The 12,143-nt window shown below is 42.8% G+C and overlaps 1 protein-coding gene across 2 annotated transcripts in view; it reads right to left on the bottom strand.

The window, feature by feature from the left end:
• FSTL4 (follistatin-like 4) overlaps positions 1-12,143 on the bottom strand; it is a 200,954-nt gene that overhangs the window by 134,470 nt on the left and 54,341 nt on the right. For both annotated transcript variants that reach the window (XM_009999474.1, XM_009999475.1), the window contains exon 3: positions 2,820-3,068. In XM_009999474.1, coding sequence (XP_009997776.1) covers positions 2,820-3,068 — 249 coding nt within the window. The remainder of the gene's footprint in view (positions 1-2,819; positions 3,069-12,143) is intronic.

Genomic DNA, 12,143 nt, shown 5'->3' with positions numbered 1-12,143 from the left:
TAGCTTCTTAAACTCCAAGGGTTCCCAGGAACCATTTGACTCCAGACTGGGCAAAGCAGAAACCAGTAACTTGCACAGACCTAAATTATCTTTTCCTAACACTAATGCTCATACAGAATGAAACAGCACAGACCAGGCAGTGCTCCTAGCCACACACCAGTGGTTGCTACACACCAATATTTACAAAGCACTTCACACCTGATGAATATATTAAAAGAACTAAAAAAAAAAAAAAATCCTTGCCCAAAATACACAAAGGAGATATTTGTTGTTTGCTGTGTTATCAGTTCACTGTGGACAGACACAGCTCAGTCACCAACGTGGAGCTGGAGTACTTGGTCTCTGTCACACCTCAAGGCCAGCCAGTTTGTCATGGATAACTGGAGATACTGGCAGAGCACACAGGTGCCAGCTGTGCTGTCCCTCAGCCCTACACAGGGACTTAGGTCTTAATTGAAGAAATCAACTGGGACAAAAAACCCATGAAGCTGCCCACTCATCAGCCTAATTGTACTCAAATAATTAAACCATCTACTTGACAAGAACCAAACAGAAGACACGTGCCTGCTGACAGGCATGCACCTGATACCCAGCTGGAACAAGACATTTTGCACCTTTAAGATTTTTCTCCAGTCATCATTTCACCCTTTGTTTCATTTAAAATGTTGCTTATAAGCCTGCAGCTGAATTGCTTCCTACAAAATTCCATTCAAAAGGAAACACTATCACTCCTGATTTAAAAATAGGAGACTAAAGGACAAACAAATTAAAGGATACACAGAAGTTTACTCAGGAACTACATGGCAGAAACAAGGGCTAAGGCCAAATATTCCTATGAAGTCCCACTCAGTCGGGTTATTCCCTCCTTCAGGTAAACTTTTTTTCCTACATTTTATCTCTGCAGACAGCAGTGTGAAATACTACTTTATTTATTCACGTGGGAAGAGAAGTGAATTTGTTTCTTTCTTCCCTTCCATAAAGCTGCCATTCTGCTGAAAAGCAGATTTCAACAGTGCTCTGTGCCAAGAGTTTAAGGGTGACTTTAAACTGGGACACAAAACTACTTTCTGACATCATTTCATGGTGTGTTCAGGAAAGCATTCAGGCATGACATTGTATCATTAGATGTAATACAGGCATTGCAGAGGCACTGATTATTGCAATGAGAACTCATTTTCTTTAACACAACATGTGATAAGGAATGAATAAAAGCCCAGGCCAGAAACACAGCTGTGTAAAGGTAGGCTGAGTACAAGGATGAAAAACCTGCCTGGAGACACCTTTGGGGAGCCAGGGAAAGAAAACTCCCTGCATCAGTAGGGGGCAAGGGGCTACTGAGCACCTCTGAAATGAAGACTTGTGTCCCCCCTCTCTCTGGGATGTTTCTCATGCTGCAGTCCCATCAGGGATGGAGGCAGTTTCCAGCCAGATCCGTGTCCTCATCTGACTCAACACCCTGAGGCAGAAACAGTAGCACTAGGAGCAAGGTTCAAGTATCCTTCTCAGATGCTCCTTTTCAAAGAGACAAGTAAAAATCCCTCTTCACCTTGATCTGCTGATGTCCTGTCCATGCAAATATGCCTTTAGGTGACCCCTTTTCCATGATCAGCTTCACGCAAGGTCTACTGATCCCAGACCTAGTTACCTACTTTGGTCAATTCAGAGCTTGCCTATGACAAACCATCCCAGGCTCAGCTGAGGTAGCTCAGGAAACACTGGTCTCTGTGTCTGTGCCTCCTCTGAGGCACAAGAATAGTCAGGTTTTTCTTTCTCTGAAGGGTATCATAAGGCTATATTAATGAAACTCTTTGAATGGGACCTGTTTCTTAAACAGGCTCTTCTAGCATCATGTACTGGCATGTGTTAGTAAACAAGAGCTGTGATGGATGGCTCTGTGTGCAGCCAAGCTCCTCAGGGCCTCGGGTGCCCAGTGAGCTGAAGATAAAGGAATTATTTTCATATTTGATCACATAAATGTCACTGCATATATTTGCAACAACCTGCTCAAATCTTTCTGTAGATACATGGAGTCATATTTGACAATGAGTTCCACTGATCTACTCTAGTGAGGCCTCTATAAGACCTCTCATTAGAAACAAGATAATTCACAACTTCTCCCACTCCCTGACATTTTATCACATGCTCTTGCTACTGCAGCCTCACTTGATTTGTGACAGGATGGTACATAGCATGCAAAATATTAATGGAAACGACACAGGACTCCATCCCTTTGGTGATTTGGTGCAATGATATAAAGAAATTTACTACAGAACCAGTAAAACAGCTGAAGATGTATGTACCCTACTGGTAACCAGAACTCTAAAATTATTTAAAGCTCTCTTCTGGTGATAAACTTCCCCCTCCCCTTATTTCATCTAAACAGCTTCTTTCCTTTGTCTGTGTCATTTGCCAAAGTAGCTTCTAGTTTCTCATTTTTGCAACAAACCTTTTATAGCACCACGTGCTTTTCCTTAATGTCTTTGTCTTGTCCAGAGCCTTACCAAATGAATTGGAATTGTAAAAGTTATTACACCAGAAGCTGGAAGTACTGAGCAGCACAGCTACAGGGCACACAATGCTTACAGTCATGTTAATTATTTACCAGTTCCCAGTTTGATTACATTTTGGGTGGTGACAACACTTCAGGGGCTTAACAGTTGCATAAAACATAGTGTGATGTTCTACAGAGCCCTAGAACAAATCACCCTGGAAAAAAAATTATCTCTTAGAAATAAAACACCATTTAGCCATTCATCAGGATTACAGTAAGATGAGTGATTGAAGATCTACAGAAGGATTTATTTTTAATTAAGTCCTACCTTTGAAGAAACAGTCCTTGCTGTGGATAATGTAGATTTTCTTCCTCTGCAGACAAGAGGCTCGATGCAGTTGACAGTGATTTTCATAAAATCTGCCATCAGATCCACACACAGGCATGTAGCTGGGCTTGCAGTCTTCTACACACCTGCACTCGGGCTGGTTGGTGTCCTTGTTCACCACACACTTACTCCCCCGGCCACAGTACTTCTTCTCACACGAGGCATGCAGACCATCCTGCCCATAGAGCACTGGGGAGGGCAGAAAAAGTCCATGTGAGCAATATTTGCTGAATAGAACATCCTCGTGTGATGTAGCAGCACAACCACTACAGGAGCTACAAGGTTGCCTAAGGAAAAGCATCCCTCTTTGAACAGCAGCACGACTGCAGTTTGGAGAAAGTCTTCCTATCTGGGCTCCCAGATCTCCTGCTCTCAGCCAGCAGGACATGAAGTGGGTGCTGAAAGAGCTTTGCTGAGAAGTGATGGACATGGAGCCATTTCTTCTTGTAGCATTTTGTGAAACTAGGCCTGGTGAGAGGATTCCACTGCCCAAACGTTGGCCATGAGTTACATGCAAAAAGCAACTCTGAAAACCTACACCTGCAGCCACAAAACCCATTAGAAGCTTCATTCTGGGCAGCAAAGTCCCCTCACTGCTGGCACTCCAGCTTCTGTACCCATGTCCTCATCCAGAGTCTAATTCCACCCTTTGAGCCAGAAGCAAAACATCCCCAAGGCTTAAACTCACACGGGTTTCAATGAGATCTCAGACAGACCATCACTGGGGGCTTTTGAAACATTAACCCCCAAGGAAGACTCATCACTGGAGTCAAGGGAATATTACAGGAATGTAAAAGTGACCATCAATATCTACCCCTACACTTCGAATAATGGCACATAATACCACTTTCTAGTACTTTTAAGATTTAATTTGATATAATGGTCTGACCATTATTGTACTCTCTGCTGTTTGATGCTATTAAAAGGCCAGGTAAGTCACCCTTGTGCTCTAACATGCTCTGCTTCTGAAGTTTCCCCACTTAAAGGCTTAAAACTTTGTTATCATTTATACAGGACAAGGTGCTTCCCAACAGGGCAGCACCCAGAGCAACAATTAGCAATATACTCAATAAAGAGTTTCAGGCAATTGGATCATTCTCTGCTAACCTGAGTACAAAAAGCTGAGAAAAGGCACAATGAAATCAAGAATCAACATGCCTTGGTGCAGAGCCCACTGCCAGCCTCCTGCAGCCTCCCAAGGGCAGCAGCCTCCAGCTGTGCCCAGTCCTCCACCAGTTCTGAAGTAAATCACAGTTGTCCACGTTTACCCCATGTAGGTTTGGTTCTCAGCAAGGTTTTGGTGTGCACCAGCTTTCAGGGGAAGCTCAAATGGAAGCACTGCTCCAGATATGCCCCAGCACCCAGTGGGACAAACTCTGCATCAACTGTAGCACCACATCAGCCTCCAACATGCACCCAGGGCTCTGCCCTTCCAAGTTTTTCCAAGTAACAGAACACTCATCCTAGGAGAGAAGACTGGACCTCATCCAAAGACCTTCCACCACACCTGATGGAGATATGAGGAGCATCAGCACTTAGCTCCACCAGTCTATTAATCCCTTTTTATCACCCTAAATTTCTTGCTAACATCAGCACAGCCCCTGCTTGCACAGCATGTTGTGCCAGCACGAAATGCCCTAGCACTGAAGCTTCATTTCAACTCCTGGTGGTCAAGGGGTTAACATGCATGCACAAAGAGAACCTAGAGTTTCTACAAAACCTTATTTTGTTCGGTCCCTGTTAAGCCTTTGTTTTTATCACTGTAAATCTGAAAGGGAGAAAAAAAATCTGTTATTGGAGGATTAACTATTTGACTCAATAACTCATTAAGATTCCTCCAACTTGGCAAGCGAAGATATATTGACTTTTCCTGACTTATAATAAACTAGAAGGTCAAAGAACCTCTGAGCAGTGCAGAAAGTACAGTCCCTGGAAAGAGTATCTGAATATTTCTTTATTTACTTCATTAATTGTTCCAGAGTTTCTGCAACATGTCCTCAAGAATGCAAATTTTGTGACCAATGGGACATTTCACTGCCAAGACCATCTGCGTTTACACTGTGTGCTGGAGATCAGAGCAGCACAGAGGATCAGGGCTTGAGGAAGCCAAGGGAGCCAAGAATCCTCCTCCTCCTCCTCTCAGTGGCAGGATCTGCACCTATAAAGGTATTTGGCTTATCCATTGCAATGTGCCCCAAAGCCATGTTTTGCAGACCACTGTCAATGTTAAAGATCTATAACAATCAAGATTCAGGAGCTATTATTGTCACTATAAATGTAATTCAGATACAACTACAGCAAAGCCTGTGCTGTCTTGCTTGCTAAAAATCTTTCAGAGCCAGAACCAGCCATGGGCTGCACCAGGCACCTCCCTGAAGGTTGTTGCTGCCTCCTTGTTCTTGGGGAGCTGCTCTGATTTACTGCACATCTGGGCAGGCCACATCAGCACCCTGTTCCAGCAGCTACCACTGGCAGCAGCAAAATCCCTCTTGCAACCTCAAGTATTTTTGGTATTTTGGTTTTTAAGGCAAACCTAAGGTTACTGAATACAAGCACTATTCCCATTGCAAAGGAAATTTTAAGTTTTTTAACAATACATCAAAGATTTGGTTAAGCACCAGCCATATGGGTGGAACTTCCACCCTGGAAGGACAGGAGCAGGATGCAAAAAGAGGGGAGCCAGTGAAAGCCAAGAGGAAAGAAAGTATTTGACAGCAAAAACACCCTATTATTTTCACCCAGGTAATGAATCAATCCAAATAATTCCCATGGAAAGGGATTCCTGGATTGCATCAGGTGTCTGTTCCAGCTGCTCCCTGAGCTGGGAAGGCCACAGGAGTGTAGCTCAGCAGCATGAAATGTACCTGCCATTGTTATTGTTTTGTCACATTATTAAAAGTGACTGAATTCCCTGTTCTTACAAGGATTATTAAAAACAGAAATGGGAAAGGCAATCAAGTGAAACTACCAACTACTCAGAGTATTTATGAGCCCCACTGTACTGCACAGAAAAAGGCATGATTTATTTCATTTATTAGTCACAAAGAAAGTAATTTACCTCAGTTAAAAAACTGATCATCTTACAAAACAAGTCACTTTGCAACATTAATCAAGTTTCCCCAACATGGCCAGAACATGAACTGTTCCAACAAGCAGACAAACCCAGCATGTATCCAGCACTACCAAAACCCAAACAGCTGTATCATATCCCTACTCATAAAAAGTTGCTTATACACTGCAGAAATGTAAACTACTATATTTACATGTAAAAAGCCAGTTTGCTGTCAAGTAACCATGAGCTCCTACAGGCAGCTGGACACCCAGTTTTACTGCTGAAGGAAAAAGTTTAGGTCTGGAACCAAAACTGGAAACTTTAATTATGGGACACTGGAGGCTGGTATAGCAAACTGGAAGCTTCAACACCAAGTCCTTCAAAGGCATTGCTGCACCTTGCAAATGTAACAGAAACTAAAATTAACCCCTCTGCAGCATGATGAAAATATTCAGTCTCTAAACTTAGTTTGTTACTTCCTTTAAGTAACATGACAAGATGACCAGGTGATGAGCTATTCCTCCAGCAGCTTGGCATCAGTTTTTCCAGTATTTTTCCTTTCCCACATTAAATAATCTTCTGCAGTCTAAGATGTCACAACTGTAAGCAGTATTTACTGCTGAAAAATAGAAGTTGCCAGTACACAGATATATAAAGTGTATATAAGTTTATATATATATATATATACTTCCCTTCACATACACGGATGATTCAGGGTCACACCTGACTAGACACTTCCCACACACTTGACTTGCCCCAACTTCCCTTTTGCTGTTGATGTGAAGGCAGGTGCTGCAGCATGGTGCCTTAAACCCTCCTTCCCCAGCACATCTTGAACAGCTCCTGGTTGGGAGCACCAGGAGCTCCCACACCGACCCTGGCACCCGGCTGCTGCTCCGCCAGCAGCTGCACGTGCTACACACACTGCTGCTGTTGCAATAAAATAAGACAGGAAACATGAAGCAGAAGTTTCATAATAACCTGCTCTCTGAGTTCCTCTGGTTTTCATTGCAAGGTTGTTATGGAAGTGGAGAGGCAGAAAAGCCCTGGTAAATCACTTGGAATAGGGGCAAAGCAGCAGCACGTTTGTTATCTCTGTTACTAAACCTTGGTGAAATAATTTCTTTCTTTCTGTAAAGCAAACCCAGTGACTTAACTTGGAAAATAATACAGAAAGAGAGATATGCTTCAAACTTACATTTTATTAATGTTGCAAACCATTTTCTTTCAAGGTCCAGGAGATAAACATATGTGTGTGCACACCTTTGAGCAGGACAGAGAGATACACATCAGCCTTGGAAGGGAAGGACCGAGAATCTGTCACTGTTATTTAATTCAGATGCTTTACATGGAACAAGACAGGATGACATGGAAAGCCTCCTCAAAACAAAACCTAACACACCTTCCCAGATGGCAACATTATCTCAGGAGGACTCCTGCAGAGTTAAAAAAAAAATTAAACTATCACCAAAAAGAAAGGACAATCTACTCTGGAAAGGAACATTGCAACAAATGGTTACACTGACCACACCAGCACCAAGAGGACTGCTTAACCTATGTCTGTTTAATATTAAATACAAACAGATTGGAATAGTTCAACCACAGTTCAGCAACAATGTACAGTCATTCTGCAAGTAACAGCAAGGAAACTCTCAGAAATCACAAGATAATTTTCTGCATGATTTTTTACATGTGAAAATGGAGTTTAGTGTCACTTTATCTGCCAGGACTATGAAACCCATTGGGTGATACCATGACAAGCCTTTTGAAAGTTTCAAGTAACTAATTAACAAAGTAGCATCATTCCTAACGTAATTAGCCTAATTTTCGCCCATTTTTAATCCATTTAACCATCACCATGTCAAAACATTAATTTCATATTATTTTTGGGTGGTGCTATGGTTTATGAGGGTATTAACATGAAAAGAGAGGCAACACACACACACAGATCAAAAGATCCTGACAAAGCACGTTCACAGATCACCGAGAACAAAATAGCAGCCAAAAAATGAGACCATGTATATTTAGATCCTTGCCATGAAACTCTACCATGCACAATTTGCTTGATTTTTCTCTTCACGGAAGAGCTACTAAAGAGGCAATTCATAAAACTGCTCCTTATTAAATGTTTAAAGTTCTCTGTGCAAGGCACTGCCCACCAAAGGCAGTTTTACTGCATCGCTGCCATGCAGAGAGTACAGACTGAAGTCTGGGCTCCTGCACAGCTCTGCTGGCTCCAGCCCTCACCCTGGGATGCAAACTCTCTAGCAGATCCCCACAACCAGCCAGCCAAGAAGCATCACACCCTCAGTATCTGAGCAGCATCTTGCCTGCGTTGATCAGAAGGGTTTAGTTAAATGTTCCCTTGGGCACCCATGATTTACAGCCTTGCCAGCAAGTGAGCCTGGGCAGCAGTGTGTGCACACACCTGCATCTTGCTTGAACCTGTGTTTCACTATCTCAGTGTTGCACAGTCCAAAGGATGCAGAAACGTTCCAGGATCGGAACTGGAGGGAACATATCACATCATCATTTGGTTTCTTTTGTAGGAGTCCATATCAGAAGAGCACACTCTTCTGAAGGCAGGCAACAAAATTCCCATGGGTCACTGCTCAAAATCAGTTGTGTTGCCTTTAATCTTGCTCATCAATCTCATGCCTGCCTCATTCCTTCACTCTCACTCCCAGGACCAGACCTACTCCCCTCCTTTTTTTCAGTGGTCTTTTATCCTCTGACCAGCACAGCAAGCCCCAGCACTCCACAGACTACCATAAAAGACATGAGAAATCAATAACGTGGTGTCCTGCATTCTTCTGCTGTTCCTTCAATGACATTCTTGTGGCAGTGACTACAAGGAGGTCAGAATCCAATAATGAAATCACTATAGAGGACTTGCCTGTTTTCCTGGCAATTTCTCCAATTACATGACCCGCGGAGCTGCTATAGGCAAGCTGAACAGTCTGGAACTTCCCAGTTGTCTGCATTATTAACCTTTACACCTGTCCATGCACATTGGCTTTTGCTCTCTCACTTTTCCCCTCCAGACACATTATGTAAGGCTTTTCCCCCCAGGTTGTTCACACCTCTAGTGACTCCCCCACCCTCCAGAGCCACAACTCACCATGAACGCAGAGTCCTCCATGTGGTGCTAACCCTGCACCTCCTTGGAACAAAGCAGCAGCCTCTCACTTCCACCCATTTTTCAACATCTGACTCCAAACCTTAAACAATTTTACCCTCACTTCGACCACTTCTACTTGGAGAAGGGTGAAATCCATAAACCAAGGGTATTGGACCACACTGCAGTGGCAGAGGGACACATGTGGCCATCACTGACCACACCCCAGTAAAAGCACAGGACATCTTGCCATACAAGCAATGGTTTAAGAACAAAAGATGTCAATTTTCCATCTGAGGGGTATTTTATAGTCTCACAGAAATCTCTCCTTTCTCTATTTTTTTGATTCATTACTTTGCAATGAGATCATTTATCAGAAAATAATTGCATTTGTTTATTCTACACATACTTTCCCCTTACATATGCACAAACCAAATGTGTTTTTTTCAGATTGGACAGAACATTTTCAGTTTCCTATTTATTTTCTCATTCAATGCATCAGTTTAAAGGTTCATTGAGAAAAAAACAGAAACAGAAAGCCAGCTCATCATGTTTGTCTCAAAAAAAAATAATTATTATTTTTATTATTATTTTTGGTTAGAAGAGAAATAGATAATTTGTTTTTATAATTAATAATCATCCAGCTTCCTTTTCAGCTGAGAATACTTCAGAGACTCCAGAGAAGGTCAGTGGGACAATGAGGAGAAAGCAATGAGCATCTTCCAGTCACCAGCTGTGCCAGCACAAGCAAGGGGGCTGGGTCAGTACATACTGCAGACACAAATCCCACCAGATACCCCAGCAATTTGCCAACTGAAGCTGCTGGAATCATCTCGTGATCTCACTTAAAAGAGAAATCTGTACATGTTTATATATTTAGCTTTTGAATAAAAGAACCACTGTAGGAAAAGACTCAACCATTCCTGACCAAAACATGAACCAAACCTGTCTCTGAACACGAAGTGGTGTCTCATCAGGGTAAAGCACTGCTCAAACCCTCCCCAGGTTTGGCTCACAAACAGCTGGAATGATTTTTCAGCTGCTCTAAAAGAAAAGAGAAACTTTAACTTCAAAGATCAGAGACCCCACTGCCCTCACACCTCCCCCCAAGATACTGGCAAGGTTTTTCCTGCTAACCCTCCATGCTGGGGGCCCTGCTGCCAAACATGCTGCACCAGAGAAATTTAATTACATATTAAATTAATAAACAGGAGCACTGCCTCGCTGCCTGCACTGAGCAGGGACACACAGAAGAGCTGTGCAAGGCAGGCACATCATTGTCAATGTGTCCAGAACTGTATCCTACCTTGGGAGGGATGACAAGGAGAGAGGGACAGGCAGAGAGCCAGTGCTGCAAGGAGCCAGTACCCACTGCAACCTGTGCCAAGGACTTCACTGCATGAAAACCTGCCCAAATTCTTGAGCCCAAAGGAAAGCTTGGAAAATTAGCTGGTTGCTGGAAGGAGTGGCAGAGGGAAAAAAACCCAACACAACAACAATCAAACAGCAGGATTGCCTTTAACATTCTAAGAACAGAATGTTTTCTTTAAAATACTTATTTTTCATGCCTTCCCAGATAAGCTTCAAAGCTCTATCAAAACAAAGTATGTTTGCTTAAAATGACAGTAAATCAACAAAGCCAGCATCTGCCCTGCAGGACAGTCACCAAAGGCAAAGGTACATGTCACTGGGACCAAAGGTAACTCTTAAATGAACACCTTTCTGGCCAACCACTGTGATCAGCTCAGCAGCTCAAAGGCTGAACCAAGCTGTGTTGGCCTTGGGTTGTGGATGGGTTCAGATTGTTGCTGAAGTGAAGACATGTGGGGAAAACTGGGCCCAGAAGCAGGTACTGCTGGGCTGAGGGAGCCAGTTTGCAGTGGGATATCACCAACAAGTAGAAAAAAATATTATATAGCCCCAAATTCTCTGACTGCAGATGTGCCCTAGCAACTCCCCATCCTCCAGCACAAGAGCCCACAGTGCCTCCAAGCTTTAATTCCATGCTGATCAGGCAGTGACCAGTAAATACTCTGTGAGCCTGAAGCCAGCCTGAAACATTGCCACAGCACACCACCCATCAATAGCTATTTGCATTCCCCTTTTCCATTCCCCCTTATCTTTAATGAAGTTCTTTTCCAAGACTAAGAAGTACAGAAAAGCACTGATTTTTCTAAGCAATCCCATCCAGCTCTTTTGTGCCTTATGTTCTTTTTGCAGCTCTCCACTGGTTTCATGTTCTATTTGTTGTCTCATCTAACTCCAGGACATCATTACACTCCAGCACTCCCATGTCTTGTGGACACATCATTTTGTTTCACTCCCTGCTCTGTCAGGGCCAGCATCAGTGCACAGAAACCTTCATCTGTAGGACCCACCCTGGATGTTTTGGTCACTGTCAGTAAATGCTCCCCAGCCCAAAGAGCCTGCAGTTAATCCAAAGCATTTCAAGACTCCATCCTCAGGCAATTGCTACTTCTCATTTTCTGCCTGAGGCTTTTACTTTCTCATCAATAAAGGAAATTACCCTGTGATTGAAGATTTATCTCTTTAAGACAAATTACCCTGTGATTGAAGATTTATCTCTTTCTTAAGATAATTTGACTAACAACCCTGCTCCTGAATATCAGATTTCAACATCTCTTTCTATTTCTGAGGTAAATATCTCCCTCCCCCCCTGCACATCCACCTTCCTTTGCCAGTTCTGTCACATCACCCTGATGTGCACCAAGTGGTCAAAAGTACATGCATCAAGTTCTTCAGCTCTTAAACAAAAGACATCTTTTTTTATCTCCACTTACCCTCCAGCAGTTATTTCTCCCTCTGCTTCTTATACAAAGGAGGGCAGAAAAATTAATGCCATTTCTACTGCATTACAAACCTTTTACTCTCTCAGTATTTGTTCTGTGCTGAAGAAGCATTTTAACGTGCATTTACCTGCTGGAAGAGTTATAGGCTATTGAAAGAATAATGCAGTGAAATGAAAAACCTACTAAAAAAGCTATTTTGAAAGTGAAAAGCCTTTAGACTTCACAAACTGTTAAAACTGGCTTGGAGGGTATCAGTGCAGAAATGGAACATTAGCACTGAAACA

This window comes from Chaetura pelagica, unplaced genomic scaffold, assembly GCF_000747805.2.
Source record: "Chaetura pelagica isolate M959 unplaced genomic scaffold, ChaPel_1.0 scaffold846, whole genome shotgun sequence".
Lineage (NCBI taxonomy): Eukaryota > Metazoa > Chordata > Aves > Apodiformes > Apodidae > Chaetura > Chaetura pelagica.
This window is presented reverse-complemented; position numbering and strand designations above follow the sequence as displayed.